This window comes from Myxine glutinosa, chromosome 2 (genome assembly GCF_964187855.1).
Source record: "Myxine glutinosa chromosome 2, kmMyxGlut1.1, whole genome shotgun sequence".
NCBI lineage: Eukaryota > Metazoa > Chordata > Myxini > Myxiniformes > Myxinidae > Myxine > Myxine glutinosa.
Genome location: NC_136262.1, coordinates 192,828,844 through 192,849,699, shown reverse-complemented (window position 1 = coordinate 192,849,699; position 20,856 = coordinate 192,828,844). Strand labels below are relative to the sequence as shown.

Here is a 20,856-nt window from a genome sequence, read left to right as displayed (position 1 = left end):
CCAAAGCAACTGTCAATTGAGTGGCCGAGCGAAATCCCAGACTTAAGTCCCATTGAGAATCTGTGGAAAGACTTGACGATTGATGTTCACTGATCCTCCGCATTCAACTTGACAGAGCTTGAGCAAATCTGCAAGGAATAACGGGAGAAACTCCCAAAATCCAGATGTGTAAAGCTGATACAGACATACAGGCAATCAATACCCAAGAAGACTCAAAGCTGTAATCACTGCCAAAAGCACTTCTATGAAGTATTGCCTCATGGTGTTGAATACTTATGTAAATTATATATTTCTGTACATCATTTTTTATTATTTTGTAAATATTTCTAAAAAAAAAAATCCACTTTGACATTATGGGGTATTGGGGTATGGGGTATGGGGTATGGGGCAAAATGCGGAAAGGTCACGGGGTGTGAATACTTTCTGAAGGCACTGTAAATGATTTTGAGTATTAGAAAAAAAAGTAGAGGTTTCCTAAAGTCTAAAAACATCCGAAAGTTTAGCGCTACAGAAATAGAATGCAGCGTCAATCATAATCGTCCATATAGCCATGTCGGCGGCCTCTTCTTCACCCTCTCACGTGCCACACCTATTCATGATATATATTATATATATATATATATATATATATATATATATATATATATATATATATATATATATATCGATATATAGTATAGCATGGTTCCTGGAAGTATTATGAAGGCGATTTGTGTTCTACAGTGTTAAAGAATATAATTCAATATAAATAAAGGTTTAAAGAGGTTGAAAGGCATATAAATAAATTCATTCCGCATTTACCACCATTTTACACTGTCTATCACTCTATTTAACATGTTAAATTAGTTAGTCATGCCTTTTGTTTGTGTCCTTTATAACGTCCTTAAAAATAGTAAGTTTCTGGTTTTGAGTGATTTTAAATTTTGTTTAACTGCTATGCAGGCAGACAGAGTGAAGATATTATCTCACTTCTCTGCGCATGCTCGATTGGACAAATTCAGATCCAAAGTACTATAAAACAGCAAATTTGTCTTCATATTCATGTTGCGATTCATGTTCAAAATATAACATTCCATTTAAATAAGTTGTTCCTGATCATAAACTGATAAGACAGATGGACGGATGGACGGGCAGACATGAACCAATTGCGTAAACACCGCTTTTCGCTTTGTGTGGGCGGGGTAAAAACTTGACACATTTATACAATTAATTGAGGCAATATCTTGCTGAACATATTAAAAGGAACAGATTTTTGATAATATTGTTACAGGTGACGGGGATGAGGACCAGAGTCCCAAACGTCATTCCCGAGTAAGTGTGTTACAGCGTGACTAATGTCAGCGACCATAGGTCCTATCCCCAGCCCGCCGAACCGAGGCCCGCAAACTGACTGAGTGGTTTTTGGAACCTTGAGCTTTTGGTTTAGTGCAAGGGAGTAGAGGCTCTAGATTCTCGAGTCTAGACTGCCACATTGCTGCCACACTGGCGGCTCAGGGGAGGCTTGCAACCCGATCCGAAAAATGTCAATCAAACAAAATGAAATACAATCAATTTACTTCAAAGAATGCAAAACGATACAATAAGCAACTCATATAAGTATGACGATGGACTTAATTCATGAATAATCACAGACTGAATTGATCAACACAGGCCACATACAACCGATACAAAAGGCCGACACAACATCACACACACGGACCCTCTATCTAACCCAGGGTAAGGAAAGGAAAGCAAATTAAAAAAACAATATTCACAGGGAATTCAAATAAAACGGGATATGAGGGAGGGAATGAAATGGGGTTCAAGCCTGTTTGAAGGGCAGTTTCATCAACGCTCGTTAAAGCGGGGCTTGGCGGGAACAAACGTGAATAGACCAGTCATCACGCTCTGCGATTCCTTTCTCCTTTGATCCTTTTCCTTTTGTCAACCTCCTTCATGCACCATAGCAAATCCCTCAGGAAGTTGTGAGGTCGACTCCTTCATATAGCACACGCTGAGCCCGTTCACAGCATGAAGCACCGATCGTCTCCACAGAGACCCAACGAAGCACCTTTTTCTACAGAAAATGCTCTTTTCCTCTTTGTACACCTCCTTCATGCACACTGAATCTTCATATAGTTCACAGAGACCAAGCCCTTCACACCAACATGCTCAAGCTGTTCACGCCACGAGCAAGGATTATTTTTTTACCGCCAGTCAAGAGAGGCTCTTCTTCTTCTCCCTCCTCTTTTCCCACACTTTCTTGCTTCAAAATAAAAGGGTTGAATCCTTTCCAAAGCTGTTTTGTGCACCACCACCAACAGTAAAAACATGTGGCATAAAGGGAGTGGATATGGATTAACTTTAAGAAAAAGGAAAAATAAATACAAAAAGGTCCTATTTGGGATCCCACAGCTGACCTGGCATTTCTACGCAATACACCCGAAACGACACGAATCGTCTATGCATGCTTTGTAAACGATTGACATTCCCACAAACGTAACAATATTATCATTCTGATCCACACTTACGTGTACTGCATGAAGTTAGCACATTGAAGACAGATTATATACCATGCGCAAAGTATCTATCACTTTCTGATACTCTCCAATATGCAAGGGTTTACAATGTACTACAACAATTGGCACATGCAAGAGTAATTTTATAAATCTCTGTCATATTCTTGCATATACAAAGTATAGTTGATGAGGTTCATGTATACGATAGCTAAATTAAGACAGAGTTGGGGTAGGAGGAGGAAGAGAGAGTTGTGGGTGTGGGTGGTCAAGGGAGTGATAAAAGAGTGGTGGAAGAAATCTCTCCAAAGACAATAACTCCCAAGTGGAAGTTAGCTCAGCTTTTCAAATGAAGTGTACTCAGACTCGCAGCAGATTATGTGGATATGTACCGTGTTCTCATTGCGGAACGGGTTCAGGTAGCCACTTCCATCAAGTCGAGATAAAGCTCCAATTAAAGTGTTGTTTTCACCTGCACTCCAAGCTCCTGCATACCTTTCCAGGTTAAACACATGAGCAATGACGTGCACAGCTGTGAGGTCGGGGTAAAATAAAGGTGAGAGCCAGGAAATTGAGTGTTAGGATTTAACTTGGGTCTGGATAGACATCAAAAACAATGGTTCAAATATTTTAAAATCACGTTTACTGGAGAATTATATCGCAAATCCACACACTTTCCACCTAAAGCAAAGTTGAAAGATAGAAAAAAGTTCCACCGAATTGACCCAATATGAAATTTTGAGTTAATTTTTTTCCCCCATTTTGACCTCAAGTCCACAACCCTGAGGCATGAACCGGGGGTCAAATCCCAAAAATAGTTACATATTTCATGCGTCATTTGATTTAATGAGTCAATATTGATTGCATATACCAAGTCTCATTTAAGAATGTGGCAATAATGGCATTTTTTGATATTTGACCTTTTGACCCTGCCCTAAGGGCAGGACCAAAATTGACTTTGCTCTTGCACCTTCTTGCCATGTGGTGCTCAGAAAAACCCCTGTTTTTCAGCAGTGAAGCCGCTTCAATATTTGGCTATGTCTTTCCTTCCATCTGTCCATCTCTCCGTAAATAAAAATAAAGAAGAAGAACCGTTCTAACTCACCGTGTTTAACTCTCAAGAGTTGTGTAGGGTAATTCTAAAGGGGTTCTAAAGGGAATTTCTAATGGGTTTAGTTCGTTTCTAGGCTTTGCCTATTTCACAATGAAAATGCCAAACTGAACCGCTTCCTTCGGATACGGGTGCGATTCTTTTCAAAGAGCGTGGGGATAATTATGTCATAATTTGAGTGGTGTTAAAGAAGTGTTGAAGAAAGGAATTTGGTAGTTATCAGACATAAATCAGATCGTTATCAGACCGGTAGACAGGTGGCATAAATAATCAACAGGCCAAAAGTGAGAGATCTATGATGATTCACAGAAATTTAAATAAAAACACGACATGAATGGTATTGACTGAGGTTGACGTATTGACGTACTGAGGTATTGACTGATATTGACGACATGAATGGTTACCTGGCCGGAAACATTAGTTGGTCAGTCATGTAGCTATCTATATCCCAATTTATGTGCCACCCAGCAACCGTGATTCCGTTTGTAGCAAGACACCGAGTGGGAAGATAAAGTCAAAGTATTGAAATGGCATGTGGATCAACATTAGCTACGTATCACATTCTTCAAGTTTTATTTCTGCCTTTCAGACACAGAAAGCACGAATAAAGAATGCAGTTGGACAGCATCTCATTGCTGAACAAAACTGTCAGAACTCAACGTTTTTAATAATACTGTACAATAAGGGTCTCGTTATATTACGTAGTTATGAATGTTAGTATTGTAGCGACCCATGGGTCCCCAAAGCAAGACCAGCATCAGAATCTCCTTGCTCCAGCCGGTGACGTCACCGGCGGGGATCCACGGCGCCAGAATGGCTGGTCACGTGACCACCAAAGCGTGCCGCGCGTGCGGGTATAATCAGCTACACCTGTTGATCACGTGACCACCGAAGCACGCCTCGCTTGAGAGGCGTGGCTTTCGGTTTCGGTTTCTGGTTGTGCTTTATAATGCAGCCCGATAAACGGGCTTTTCAGTGTTCCCGAGTTGGTTTTACGAATAAACATCTTCTCGGACGAGTTTGTGCCTTGCCATCCTTTTGTCCGTATTCTGCTGGAGCCCGGACTCCTTCACTGGTGACCCCGACGTGATATGAACACGCAACCCCGACTGCCCCCGCACGGATGCGGGGGGCTGCGAACGGACACGGCAAGCACGCCCTAGCCAGGGAAGCCACCTACGCCGGTGACGCCGGCTTCTCCCGCACAGCTTTGGGCGCAGTTTCGAACGCGGTTTCGAAATGCCGGAGTTTCGGAAATGACAACAGCCATGACAATGAGGTTCGCGCACCACGCTCGGCTCCTCCTCTACGACCAGAGGGGCGAGCCTACTCCAAGACCCTCCGAAGGCACGGCCGCTTCGTCACCCTCGCGCAACTACTACTACAACTACAACCGCAACTACTTCTCCGACCCTGCATCCTTGGGAGGCCCACGAGGAACCTCGGCAGCCTCCCCCGAGGCCTTGACCAGCCCCTCGGTAGGCTCGCCCGCTTTTCGCGTGCACCGCTCGAGCCTTCTCGGTACTGCACCCGCGAACTGCAACCTCGGGAGGCCCGAGAGGAACCTCGGCAGTCTCCCCCGAGGACTTGCCCGGCCCTCGGCCGCCCCCCGTCCACTGCATCCCCCGAGGCCTTGACCAGCCCCGCATCCTCGGGAGGCCCGCGAGGGACCTCGGCAGCCTCCCCCGAGGCCTTGACCAGCCCCTCGGTTGGCTCACCCGCTTTTCGTGTGCACCGTTCGAGCCTTCTCGGCACTGCACCCACGAACTGCAACCTCGGGAGGCCCGCAAGGAACCTCGGCAGCCTCCCCCGAGGACTTGCCCGGCCCCTCGGCTGCCCCCCCGTCCTGCACCCCCCGTCCGACCACCCGCCACCACACCGGACCCCCCCTGCCTGCACCCCCCGTCCGACCACCCACCACCACACCGGACCCCCCCCCACCCCCCCCCCCCCCCGTGACTGGCCAGGGGTCGTTTCGGTCGGGTCATCCGGACCCCCCTCAGGTTGACCTCCCTGGACCAAGTCCATTCTGGGGGGGCGTGTGTAGCGACCCATGGGTCCCCCAAGCAAGACCAGCATCAGAATCTCCTTGCTCTAGCCGGTGACGTCACCGGCGGGGATCCACGGCGCCAGAGTGGCTGGTCACGTGACCACCAAAGCGTGCCGCGCGTGCGGGTATAATCAGCTACATCTGTTGATCACGTGACCACCGAAGCACGCGTCGCTTGAGAGGCGTGGCTTTCGGTTTCGGTTTCTGGTTGGGCTTTTCAGTGTTCCCGAGTTGGTTTTACGAATAAACATCTTCTCGGACGAGTTTGTGCCTTGCCATCCTTTTATCCGTATTCTGCTGGAGTCCGGACTCCTTCAGTATTACTCGAAAACAATTTCCAGCATATTTGACGTTGCAAAGATGAGCGAGCTTTGTGGTGAAGCAATTAGGGCTTTACTCAATGTGGCTTCAACAAATATTTAACCCGTGTTATTGGGTGGCAAGGCCAAGGATTGGGCACCGTGACATCATCAGATTACCGATAGTGAAAAATGTCGATTGAATGGCTCATTTTTCATATCGCGTCTGGGATTTGCATCAACAGACTTGGATCTGTGAATCAATCAGTTGAAATGCTTCATAATGCTCACACTGGGAATTCAGAGACAACCTGACATTTTCCCACAATCAAGGGTGTTAACAAACCTTCCTTTGTGTTCAAAGTGACGAAAGCATTTTGAATACAGTGTGATGAAAGCATTTTGAATACAGTGGGATGAAAGCATTTTGAATACAGTGCGATGAAAGCATTTTGAATACAGTGTGACGAAAGCATTTTGAATACAATGTGATGAAAGCATTTTGAATGCAGTGTGATGAAAGCATTTTGAATACAGTGCGATGAAAGCATTTTGAATACAGTGTGACGAACGCATTTTGAATACAGTGTGACGAACGCATTTTGAATACAGTGTGATGAAAGCATTTTGAATACAGTGTGACGAACGCATTTTGAATGCAGTGTGACGAAAGCATTTTGAATACAGTGTGATGAAAGCATTTTGAATGCAGTGTGATGAAAGCATTTTGAATGCAGTGTGATGAAAGCATTTTCAATGCAGTGTGACGAACGCATTTTGAATACAGTGTGACGAAAGCATTTTGAATACAGTGTGATGAAAGCATTTTGAATGCAGTGTGACGAAAGCATTTTGAATACAGTGCGATGAAAGCATTTTGAATGCAGTGTGATGAAAGCATTTTTAATACAGTGCGATGAAAGCATTTTGAATACAGTGCGATGAAAGCATTTTGAATACAGTGCGATGAAAGCATTTTGAATACAGTGTGCTGAAAGCATTTTGAATACAGTGCGATGAAAGCATTTTGAATACAGTGCGATGAAAGCATTTTGAATACAGTGCGATGAAAGCATTTTGAATACAGTGCGATGAAAGCATTTTGAATACAGTGCGATGAAAGCATTTTGAATACAGTGTGCTGAACGCATTTTGAATACAGTGCGATGAAAGCATTTTGAATACAGTGCGATGAAAGCATTTTGAATACAGTGTGCTGAAAGCATTTTGAATACAGTGTGCTGAAAGCATTTTGAATACAGTGTGATGAAAGCATTTTGAATACAGTGTGATGAAAGCATTTTGAATACAGTGCGATGAAAGCATTTTGAATACAGTGTGCTGAAAGCATTTTGAATACAGTGTGATGAAAGCATTTTGAATACAGTGTGATGAAAGCATTTTGAATACAGTGTGATGAAAGCATTTTGAATACAGTGCGATGAAAGCATTTTGAATACAGTGCAATGAAAGCATTTTGAATACAGTGTGAAGAAAGCATTTTGAATACAGTGCAATGAAAGCATTTTGAATACAGTGCAATGAAAGCATTTTGAATACAGTGCGACGAAAGCATTTTGAATACAGTGCGACGAAAGCATTTTGAATACAGTGTGATGAAAGCATTTTGAATACAGTGCGACGAAAGCATTTTGAATACAGTGCGACGAAAGCATTTTGAATACAGTGTGATGAAAGCATTTTGAATGCAGTGTGATGAAAGCATTCTGAATACAATGTGATGAAAGCATTTTGAATACAATGTGATGAAAGCATTTTGAATACAGTGTGATGAAAGCATTTTGAATACAGTGTGATGAAAGCATTTTGAATACAGTGTGATGAAAGCATTCTGAATACAGTGTGATGAAAGCATTTTGAATACAGTGTGATGAAAGCATTTTGAATACAGTGTGATGAAAGCATTTTGAATGCAGTGTGATGAAAGCATTCTGAATACAGTGCAATGAAAGCATTTTGAATACAGTGTGATGAAAGCATTTTGAATACAGTGTGATGAAAGCATTTTGAATGCAGTGTGATGAAAGCATTTTGAACGCAGTGTGATGAAAGCATTTTGAATACAGTGCAATGAAAGCATTTTGAATACAGTGTGATGAAAGCATTTTGAATACAGTGCGATGAAAGCATTTTGAATACAGTGTGATGAAAGCATTTTGAATACAGTGTGATGAAAGCATTTTGAATACAGTGTGATGAAAGCATTTTGAATACAGTGCGATGAAAGCATTTTGAATACAGTGTGATGAAAGCATTTTGAATACAGTGCGATGAAAGCATTTTGAATACAGTGCAATGAAAGCATTTTGAATACAGTGCAATGAAAGCATTTTGAATACAGTGCAATGAAAGCATTTTGAATACAGTGTGATGAAAGCATTTTGAATACAGTGTGATGAAAGCATTTTGAATACAGTGTGATGAAAGCATTTTGAATACAGTGCAATGAAAGCATTTTGAATACAGTGCAATGAAAGCATTTTGAATACAGTGCAATGAAAGCATTTTGAATACAGTGTGATGAAAGCATTTTGAATACAGTGCAATGAAAGCATTTTGAATACAGTGCAATGAAAGCATTTTGAATACAGTGCAATGAAAGCATTTTGAATACAGTGTGATGAAAGCATTTTGAATACAGTGTGATGAAAGCATTTTGAATACAGTGCAATGAAAGCATTTTGAATACAGTGTGATGAAAGCATTTTGAATGCAGTGTGATGAAAGCATTTTGAATACAGTGTGATGAAAGCATTTTGAATACAGTGTGATGAAAGCATTTTGAATGCAGTGTGATGAAAGCATTTTGAATACAGTGTGATGAAAGCATTTTGAATACAGTGTGATGAAAGCATTTTGAATACAGTGTGATGAAAGCATTTTGAATACAGTGTGATGAAAGCATTTTGAATACAGTGTGATGAAAGCATTTTGAATACAGTGTGATGAAAGCATTTTGAATACAGTGTGATGAAAGCATTTTGAATACAGTGTGACGAAAGCATTTTGAATACAGTGCGACAAAAGCATTTTGAATACAGTGCGACGAAAGCATTTTGAATACAGTGTGACGAAAGCATTTTGAATACAGTGTGACGAAAGCATTTTGAATACAGTGTGACGAAAGCATTTTGAATGCAGTGTGACGAAAGCATTTTGAATGCAGTGTGATGAAAGCATTTTGAATACAGTGTGATGAAAGCATTTTGAATACAGTGTGATGAAAGCATTTTGAATGCAGTGTGATGAAAGCATTTTGAATGCAGTGTGATGAAAGCATTTTGAATACAGTGTGATGAAAGCATTTTGAATACAGTGTGATGAAAGCATTTTGAATACAGTGTGATGAAAGCATTTTGAATGCAGTGTGATGAAAGCATTTTGAATACAGTGTGATGAAAGCATTTTGAATACAGTGTGACGAAAGCATTTTGAATGCAGTGTGATGAAAGCATTTTGAATGCAGTGTGATGAAAGCATTTTGAATACAGTGTGATGAAAGCATTTTGAATACAGTGTGATGAAAGCATTTTGAATGCAGTGTGATGAAAGCATTTTGAATACAGTGTGATGAAAGCATTTTGAATACAGTGTGATGAAAGCATTTTGAATACAGTGTGATGAAAGCATTTTGAATACAGTGTGATGAAAGCATTTTGAATACAGTGTGATGAAAGCATTTTGAATACAGTGTGATGAAAGCATTTTGAATACAGTGTGATGAAAGCATTTTGAATACAGTGTGATGAAAGCATTTTGAATACAGTGCGACGAAAGCATTTTGAATACAGTGCGACGAAAGCATTTTGAATACAGTGCGACGAAAGCATTTTGAATACAGTGTGACGAAAGCATTTTGAATACAGTGTGATGAAAGCATTTTGAATACAGTGCGATGAAAGCATTTTGAATACAGTGCGATGAAAGCATTTTGAATACAGTGCGATGAAAGCATTTTGAATACAGTGCCATGAAAGCATTTTGAATACAGTGCGATGAAAGCATTTTGAATGCAGTGTGATGAAAGCATTTTGAATACAGTGTGATGAAAGCATTTTGAATACAGTGTGATGAAAGCATTTTGAATGCAGTGCGATGAAAGCATTTTGAATACAGTGCGATGAAAGCATTTTGAATACAGTGCGATGAAAGCATTTTGAACACAGTGCGATGAAAGCATTTTGAATACAGTGCGATGAAAGCATTTTGAATACAGTGCGATGAAAGCATTTTGAATACAGTGCGATGAAAGCATTTTGAATACAGTGCGATGAAAGCATTTTGAATACAGTGCGATGAAAGCATTTTGAATACAGTGCGATGAAAGCATTTTGAATACAGTGCGATGAAAGCATTTTGAATACAGTGCGATGAAAGCATTTTGAACACAGTGCGATGAAAGCATTTTGAACACAGTGCGATGAAAGCATTTTGAATACAGTACGATGAAAGCATTTTGAATACAGTGCGATGAAAGCATTTTGAATACAGTGCGATGAAAGCATTTTGAATACAGTGCGATGAAAGCATTTTGAATACAGTGCGATGAAAGCATTTTGAATACAGTGCGATGAAAGCATTTTGAATACAGTGCGATGAAAGCATTTTGAATACAGTGCGATGAAAGCATTTTGAATACAGTGCGATGAAAGCATTTTGAATACAGTGTGCTGAAAGCATTTTGAATACAGTGCGATGAAAGCATTTTGAATACAGTGTGCTGAAAGCATTTTGAATACAGTGCGATGAAAGCATTTTGAATACAGTGCGATGAAAGCATTTTGAATACAGTGCGATGAAAGCATTTTGAATACAGTGCGATGAAAGCATTTTGAATACAGTGCGCTGAAAGCATTTTGGATACAGTGTGATGAAAGCATTTTGAATACAGTGTGATGAAAGCATTTTGAATACAGTGCGATGAAAGCATTTTGAATACAGTGTGCTGAAAGCATTTTGAATACAGTGTGATGAAAGCATTTTGAATACAGTGTGATGAAAGCATTTTGAATACAGTGCGATGAAAGCATTTTGAATACAGTGCGATGAAAGCATTTTGAATACAGTGTGATAAAAGCATTCTGAATGCAGTGTGATGAAAGCATTTTGAATACAGTGTGATGAAAGCATTCTGAATACAGTGCGATGAAAGCATTTTTAATACAGTGCGATGAAAGCATTTTGAATACAGTGTGCTGAAAGCATTTTGAATACAGTGTGATGAAAGCATTTTGAATACAGTGTGATGAAAGCATTCTGAATACAGTGCGATTAAAGCATTTTGAATACAGTGTGCTGAAAGCATGTTGAATACAGTGTGATGAAAGCATTTTGAATACAGTGTGATGAAAGCATTTTGAATACAGTGTGATGAAAGCATTCTGAATACAGTGTGATGAAATAATTTTGAATACAGTGTGATGAAAGCATTTTGAATACAGTGTGATGAAAGCATTCTGAATACAGTGTGATGAAATAATTCTGAATACAGTGCGATGAAATCATTTTGAATACAGTGCGATGAAAGCATTTTGAATACAGTGCGATGAAAGCATTTTGAATACAGTGCAATGAAAGCATTTTGAATACAGTGTGATGAAAGCATTTTGAATACAGTGTGATGAAAGCATTTTGAATACAGTGCGATGAAAGCATTTTGAATACAGTGTGATGAAAGCATTTTGAATGCAGTGTGATGAAAGCATTTTGAATACAGTGTGATGAAAGCATTTTGAATACAGTGTGATGAAAGCATTTTGAATACAGTGTGATGAAAGCATTTTGAATACAGTGTGATGAAAGCATTTTGAATACAGTGTGATGAAAGCAGTTTGAATACAGTGTGATGAAAGCATTTTGAATACAGTGTGATGAAAGCATTTTGAATACAGTGTGATGAAAGCATTTTGAATACAGTGTGATGAAAGCATTTTGAATACAGTGCGACGAAAGCATTTTGAATACAGTGCGATGAAAGCATTTTGAATACAGTGCGACGAAAGCATTTTGAATACAGTGCGACGAAAGCATTTTGAATACAGTGCGATGAAAGCATTTTGAATACAGTATGATGAAAGCATTTTGAATGCAGTGCGATGAAAGCATTTTGAATGCAGTGCGATGAAAGCATTTTGAATGCAGTGTGATGAAAGCATTTTGAATACAGTGTGATGAAAGCATTTTGAATACAGTGTGATGAAAGCATTTTGAATGCAGTGCGATGAAAGCATTTTGAATACAGTGTGATGAAAGCATTTTTAATACAGTGCGATGAAAGCATTTTGAATACAGTGCGATGAAAGCATTTTGAATGCAGTGTGATGAAAGCATTTTGAATGCAGTGTGATGAAAGCATTTTGAATACAGTGTGATGAAAGCATTTTGAATGCAGTGTGATGAAAGCATTTTGAATACAGTGCGATGAAAGCATTTTGAATACAGTGCGATGAAAGCATTTTGAATACAGTGCGATGAAAGCATTTTGAATGCAGTGTGATGAAAGCATTTTGAATGCAGTGTGATGAAAGCATTTTGAATGCAGTGTGATGAAAGCATTTTGAATGCAGTGTGATGAAAGCATTTTGAATACAGTGCGATGAAAGCATTTTGAATGCAGTGTGATGAAAGCATTTTGAATACAGTGCGATGAAAGCATTTTGAATACAGTGCGATGAAAGCATTTTGAATACAGTGCGATGAAAGCATTTTGAATACAGTGCGATGAAAGCATTTTGAATACAGTGCGATGAAAGCATTTTGAATGCAGTGTGCTGAAAGCATTTTGAATACAGTGCGATGAAAGCATTTTGAATACAGTGCGATGAAAGCATTTTGAATACAGTGCGATGAAAGCATTTTGAATACAGTGCGATGAAAGCATTTTGAATACAGTGCGATGAAAGCATTTTGAATACAGTGTGCTGAAAGCATTTTGAATACAGTGCGATGAAAGCATTTTGGATACAGTGCGATGAAAGCATTTTGAATACAGTGCGATGAAAGCATTTCGAATACAGTGCGATGAAAGCATTTTGAATACAGTGTGCTGAAAGCATTTTGAATACAGTGTGATGAAAGCATTTTGAATACAGTGTGATGAAAGCATTTTGAATACAGTGCGATGAAAGCATTTTGAATACAGTGCGATGAAAGCATTTTGAATACAGTGTGCTGAAAGCATTTTGAATACAGTGTGATGAAAGCATTTTGAATACAGTGTGATGAAAGCATTTTGAATACAGTGTGATGAAAGCATTTTGAATACAGTGCGATGAAAGCATTTTGAATACAGTGCAATGAAAGCATTTTGAATACAGTGTGATGAACGCATTTTGAATACAGTGTGATGAAAGCATTCTGAATACAGTGTGATGAAATAATTTTGAATACAGTGTGATGAAAGCATTTTGAATACAGTGTGATGAAAGCATTCTGAATACAGTGTGATGATATAATTTTGAATACAGTGCAATGAAAGCATTTTGAATACAGTGCAATGAAAGCATTTTGAATACAGTGTGATGAAAGCATTTTGAATACAGTGTGATGAAAGCATTTTGAATACAGTGCGCCAAAAGCATTTTGAATACAGTGTGATGAAAGCATTCTGAATACAGTGTGATGAAAGCATTCTGAATGCAGTGTGATGAAAGCATTTTGAATGCAGTGTGATGAAAGCATTTTGAATACAGTGTGATGAAAGCATTCTGAATACAGTGTGATGAAAGCATTTTGAATACAGTGTGATGAAAGCATTCTGAATACAGTGTGATGAAAGCATTCTGAATACAGTGTGATGAAAGCATTCTGAATACAGTGTGATGAAAGCATTTTGAATACAGTGTGATGAAAGCATTTTGAATACAGTGCGATGAAAGCATTTTGAATACAGTGTGATGAAAGCATTCTGAATACAGTGCGATGAAAGCATTTTTAATACAGTGCGATGAAAGCATTTTGAATACAGTGTGCTGAAAGCATTTTGAATACAGTGTGATGAAAGCATTCTGAATACAGTGCGATGAAAGCATTTTGAATACAGTGTGCTGAAAGCATTTTGAATACAGTGTGCTGAAAGCATTTTGAATACAGTGTGATGAAAGCATTTTGAATACAGTGTGATGAAAGCATTTTGAATGCAGTGTGATGAAAGCATTTTGAATGCAGTGTGACGAAAGCATTTTGAATACAGTGCGATGAAAGCATTTTGAATGCAGTGTGATGAAAGCATTTTGAATGCAGTGTGATGAAAGCATTTTGAATGCAGTGTGACGAAAGCATTTTGAATACAGTGTGACGAAAGCATTTTGAATACAGTGTGATGAAAGCATTTTGAATACAGTGCGACGAAAGCATTTTGAATACAGTGCGACGAAAGCATTTTGAATACAGTGTGATGAAAGCATTTTGAATACAGTGTGATGAAAGCATTTTGAATGCAGTGTGATGAAAGCATTTTGAATACAATGTGATGAAAGCATTTTTAATACAGTGTGATGAAAGCATTTTGAATACAGTGCGATGAAAGCATTTTGAATACAGTGTGATGAAAGCATTTTGAATACAGTGCGATGAAAGCATTTTGAATGCAGTGTGATGAAAGCATTTTGAATACAGTGTGATGAAAGCATTTTGAATACAGTGTGATGAAAGCATTTTGAATACAGTGTGATGAAAGCATTTTGAATACAGTGCAATGAAAGCATTTTGAATACAGTGCGATGAAAGCATTTTGAATACAGTGTGATGAAAGCATTTTGAATACAGTGTGACGAAAGCATTTTGAATACAGTGTGATGAAAGCATTTTGAATGCAGTGTGATGAAAGCATTTTGAATACAGTGTGACGAAAGCATTTTGAATACAGTGTGATGAAAGCATTTTGAATACAGTGTGATGAAAGCATTTTGAATACAGTGCGACGAAAGCATTTTGAATACAGTGTGACGGAAGCATTTTGAATACAGTGTGACGAAAGCATTTTGAATACAGTGCGACGAAAGCATTTTGAATACAGTGCGATGAAAGCATTTTGAATACAGTGTGATGGAAGCATTTTGAATACAGTGTGAAGAAAGCATTTTGAATACAATGTGATGAAAGCATTTTGAATGCAGTGTGATGAAAGCATTTTGAATACAGTGCGACGAAAGCATTTTGAATACAGTGTGATGAAAGCATTTTGAATACAGTGTGATGAAAGCATTTTGAATACAGTGTGATGAAAGCATTTTGAATACAGTGCGATGAAAGCATTTTGAATACAGTGTGATGAAAGCATTTTGAATACAGTGTGATGAAAGCATTTTGAATACAGTGTGATGAAAGCATTTTGAATACAGTGCAATGAAAGCATTTTGAATACAGTGTGACGAAAGCATTTTGAATACAGTGTGATGAAAGCATTTTGAATACAGTGTGATGAAAGCATTTTGAATACAGTGTGATGAAAGCATTTTGAATACAGTGTGATGAAAGCATTTTGCATACAGTGCGACGAAAGCATTTTGTATACAGTGCGACGAAAGCATTTTGAATACAGTGTGATGAAAGCATTTTGAATACAGTGTGATGAAAGCATTTTGAATGCAGTGCGACGAAAGCATTTTGAATACAGTGTGATGAAAGCATTTTGAATGCAGTGTGATGAAAGCATTTTGAATACAGTGCGACGAAAGCATTTTGAATACAGTGCGACGAAAGCATTTTGAATACAGTGTGATGAAAGCATTTTGAATACAGTGTGATGAAAGCATTTTGAATGCAGTGTGATGAAAGCATTTTGAATACAATGTGATGAAAGCATTTTGAATACAGTGTGATGAAAGCATTTTGAATACAGTGTGATGAAAGCATTTTGAATACAGTGCAATGAAAGCATTTTGAATACAGTGCGACGAAAGCATTTTGAATACAGTGCGACGAAAGCATTTTGAATACAGTGTGATGAAAGCATTTTGAATACAGTGCGACGAAAGCATTTTGAATACAGTGCGACGAAAGCATTTTGAATACAGTGTGATGAAAGCATTTTGAATGCAGTGTGATGAAAGCATTTTGAATGCAGTGTGATGAAAGCATTTTGAATACAGTGTGATGAAAGCATTTTGAATACAATGTGATGAAAGCATTTTGAATGCAGTGTGATGAAAGCATTTTGAATACAGTGTGATGAAAGCATTTTGAATACAGTGTGATGAAAGCATTCTGAATACAGTGTGATGAAAGCATTTTGAATACAGTGTGATGAAAGCATTTTGAATACAGTGCGATGAAAGCATTTTGAATACAGTGTGATGAAAGCATTTTGAATGCAGTGTGATGAAAGCATTCTGAATACAGTGCAATGAAAGCATTTTGAATACAGTGTGATGAAAGCATTTTGAATACAGTGTGATGAAAGCATTTTGAATGCAGTGTGATGAAAGCATTTTGAATGCAGTGTGATGAAAGCATTTTGAACGCAGTGTGATGAAAGCATTTTGAATACAGTGCGATGAAAGCATTTTGAATACAGTGTGATGAAAGCATTTTGAATACAGTGCAATGAAAGCATTTTGAATACAGTGTGATGAAAGCATTTTGAATACAGTGTGATGAAAGCATTTTGAATACAGTGTGATGAAAGCATTTTGAATACAGTGCGATGAAAGCATTTTGAATACAGTGTGATGAAAGCATTTTGAATACAGTGCGATGAAAGCATTTTGAATACAGTGCAATGAAAGCATTTTGAATACAGTGCAATGAAAGCATTTTGAATACAGTGCAATGAAAGCATTTTGAATGCAGTGTGATGAAAGCATTTTGAATGCAGTGTGATGAAAGCATTTTGAATACAGTGTGATGAAAGCATTCTGAATTCAGTGTGATGAAAGCATTTTGAATGCAGTGTGATGAAAGCATTCTGAATACAGTGTGATGAAAGCATTCTGAATACAGTGTGATGAAAGCATTTTGAATACAGTGTGATGAAAGCATTTTGAATACAGTGCGATGAAAGCATTTTGAATACAGTGCGATGAAAGCATTCTGAATACAGTGCGATGAAAGCATTTTTAATACAGTGCGATGAAAGCATTTTGAATACAGTGTGCTGAAAGCATTTTGAATACAGTGTGATGAAAGCATTTTGAATACAGTGTGATGAAAGCATTCTGAATACAGTGCGATGAAAGCATTTTGAATACAGTGTGCTGAAAGCATTTTGAATACAGTGTGATGAAAGCATTTTGAATACAGTGTGATGAAAGCATTTTGAATGCAGTGTGATGAAAGCATTTTGAATGCAGTGTGACGAAAGCATTTTGAATACAGTGCGATGAAAGCATTTTGAATGCAGTGTGATGAAAGCATTTTGAATGCAGTGCGATGAAAGCATTTTGAATGCAGTGTGACGAAAGCATTTTGAATACAGTGTGATGAAAGCATTTTGAATACAGTGCGACGAAAGCATTTTGAATACAGTGCGACGAAAGCATTTTGAATACAGTGTGATGAAAGCATTTTGAATACAGTGTGATGAAAGCATTTTGAATGCAGTGTGATGAAAGCATTTTGAATACAATGTGATGAAAGCATTTTGAATGCAGTGTGATGAAAGCATTTTGAATACAGTGCGATGAAAGCATTTTGAATACAGTGTGATGAAAGCATTTTGAATACAGTGTGATGAAAGCATTTTGAATACAGTGCGATGAAAGCATTTTGAATGCAGTGTGATGAAAGCATTTTGAATACAGTGTGATGAAAGCATTTTGAATACAGTGCGATGAAAGCATTTTGAATACAGTGTGATGAAAGCATTTTGAATACAGTGCAATGAAAGCATTTTGAATACAGTGCGATGAAAGCATTTTGAATACAGTGTGATGAAAGCATTTTGAATGCAGTGTGATGAAAGCATTTTGAATACAGTGTGACGAAAGCATTTTGAATACAGTGTGATGAAAGCATTTTGAATGCAGTGTGATGAAAGCATTTTGAATACAGTGTGACGAAAGCATTTTGAATACAGTGTGATGAAAGCATTTTGAATACAGTGTGATGAAAGCATTTTGAATACAGTGTGACGAAAGCATTTTGAATACAGTGTGATGGAAGCATTTTGAATACAATGTGATGAAAGCATTTTGAATGCAGTGTGATGAAAGCATTTTGAATACAGTGCGACGAAAGCATTTTGAATACAGTGTGACGAAAGCATTTTGAATACAGTGTGATGAAAGCATTTTGAATACAGTGTGATGAAAGCATTTTGAATACAGTGCGACGAAAGCATTTTGAATACAGTGCGACGAAAGCATTTTGAATACAGTGTGATGAAAGCATTTTGAATACAGTGTGATGAAAGCATTTTGAATACAGTGCGACGAAAGCATTTTGAATACAGTGCGACGAAAGCATTTTGAATACAGTGTGACGAAAGCATTTTGAATACAGTGTGACGAAAGCATTTTGAATGCAGTGTGATGAAAGCATTTTGAATACAATGTGATGAAAGCATTTTGAATGCAGTGTGATGAAAGCATTTTGAATACAGTGCGATGAAAGCATTTTGAATACAGTGTGATGAAAGCATTTTGAATACAGTGTGATGAAAGCATTTTGAATACAGTGCGATGAAAGCATTTTGAAAGCAGTGTGATGAAAGCATTTTGAATACAGTGTGATGAAAGCATTTTGAATACAGTGCAATGAAAGCATTTTGAATACAGTGTGATGAAAGCATTTTGAATACAGTGCAATGAAAGCATTTTGAATACAGTGCGATGAAAGCATTTTGAATACAGTGTGATGAAAGCATTTTGAATGCAGTGTGATGAAAGCATTTTGAATACAGTGTGACGAAAGCATTTTGAATACAGTGTGATGAAAGCATTTTGAATGCAGTGTGATGAAAGCATTTTGAATACAGTGTGACGAAAGCATTTTGAATACAGTGTGATGAAAGCATTTTGAATACAGTGTGATGAAAGCATTTTGAATACAGTGTGACGAAAGCATTTTGAATACAGTGTGACGGAAGCATTTTGAATACAGTGTGATGAAAGCATTTTGAATACAATGTGATGAAAGCATTTTGAATGCAGTGTGATGAAAGCATTTTGAATACAGTGCGACGAAAGCATTTTGAATACAGTGTGATGAAAGCATTTTGAATACAGTGTGATGAAAGCATTTTGAATACAGTGCGATGAAAGCATTTTGAATACAGTGCGACGAAAGCATTTTGAATACAGTGCGACGAAAGCATTTTGAATACAGTGTGCTGAAAGCATTTTGAATACAGTGTGCTGAAAGCATTTTGAATACAGTGCGACGAAAGCATTTTGAATACAGTGTGATGAAAGCATTTTGAATACAGTGTGATGAAAGCATTTTGAATACAGTGCGACGAAAGCATTTTGAATACAGTGCGACGAAAGCATTTTGAATACAGTGTGATGAAAGCATTTTGAATACAGTGTGATGAAAGCATTTTGAATGCAGTGTGATGAAAGCATTTTGAATACAATGTGATGAAAGCATTTTGAATGCAGTGTGATGAAAGCATTTTGAATACAGTGCGATGAAAGCATTTTGAATACAGTGTGATGAAAGCATTTTGAATACAGTGTGATGAAAGCATTTTGAATACAGTGCGATGAAAGCATTTTGAAAGCAGTGTGATGAAAGCATTTTGAATACAGTGTGATGAAAGCATTTTGAATACAGTGCAATGAAAGCATTTTGAATACAGTGTGATGAAAGCATTTTGAATACAGTGCAATGAAAGCATTTTGAATACAGTGCGATGAAAGCATTTTGAATACAGTGTGATGAAAGCATTTTGAATGCAGTGTGATGAAAGCATTTTGAATACAGTGTGACGAAAGCATTTTGAATACAGTGTGATGAAAGCATTTTGAATGCAGTGTGATGAAAGCATTTTGAATACAGTGTGACGAAAGCATTTTGAATACAGTGTGACGAAAGCATTTTGAATACAGTGTGATGAAAGCATTTTGAATACAGTGTGACGAAAGCATTTTGAATACAGTGTGATGGAAGCATTTTGAATACAGTGTGATGAAAGCATTTTGAATACAATGTGATGAAAGCATTTTGAATGCAGTGTGATGAAAGCATTTTGAATACAGTGCGACGAAAGCATTTTGAATACAGTGTGATGAAAGCATTTTGAATACAGTGTGATGAAAGCATTTTGAATACAGTGCGATGAAAGCATTTTGAATACAGTGCGACGAAAGCATTTTGAATGCAGTGCGACGAAAGCATTTTGAATACAGTGTGCTGAAAGCATTTTGAATACAGTGTGCTGAAAGCATTTTGAATACAGTGCGACGAAAGCATTTTGAATACAGTGTGCTGAAAGCATTTTGAATACAGTGTGCTGAAAGCATTTTGAATACAGTGTGATGAAAGCATTTTGAATACAGTGCAATGAAAGCATTTTGAATACAGTGTGATGAAAGCATTTTGAATACAGTGCGATGAAAGCATTTTGAATACAGTGCAATGAAAGCATTTTGAATGCAGTGCAATGAAAGCATTTTGAATACAGTGCGACGAAAGCATTTTGAATACAGTGTGATGAAAGCATTTTGAATACAGTGCGACGAAAGCATTTTGAATACAGTGCGACGAAAGCATTTTGAATACAGTGTGATGAAAGCATTTTGAATGCAGTGTGATGAAAGCATTCTGAATACAATGTGATGAAAGCATTTTGAATACAATGTGATGAAAGCATTTTGAATACAATGTGATGAAAGCATTTTGAATACAGTGTGATGAAAGCATTTTGAATACAGTGTGATGAAAGCATTTTGAATACAGTGTGATGAAAGCATTCTGAATACAGTGTGATGAAAGCAT

The 20,856-nt window shown here is 38.0% G+C and overlaps 1 protein-coding gene across 1 annotated transcript in view; it reads right to left on the bottom strand.

Annotated features, from left to right (window-relative positions):
* The window catches only part of LOC137418027 (NADPH oxidase 2), a 177,509-nt gene that overhangs the window by 33,730 nt on the left and 122,923 nt on the right, over positions 1 to 20,856 (bottom strand). Inside the window, 1 exon segment of the mRNA XM_078772128.1 lies at positions 2,888 to 3,027. Within this exon segment, the coding sequence (XP_078628254.1) occupies positions 2,888 to 3,027 (140 nt within the window).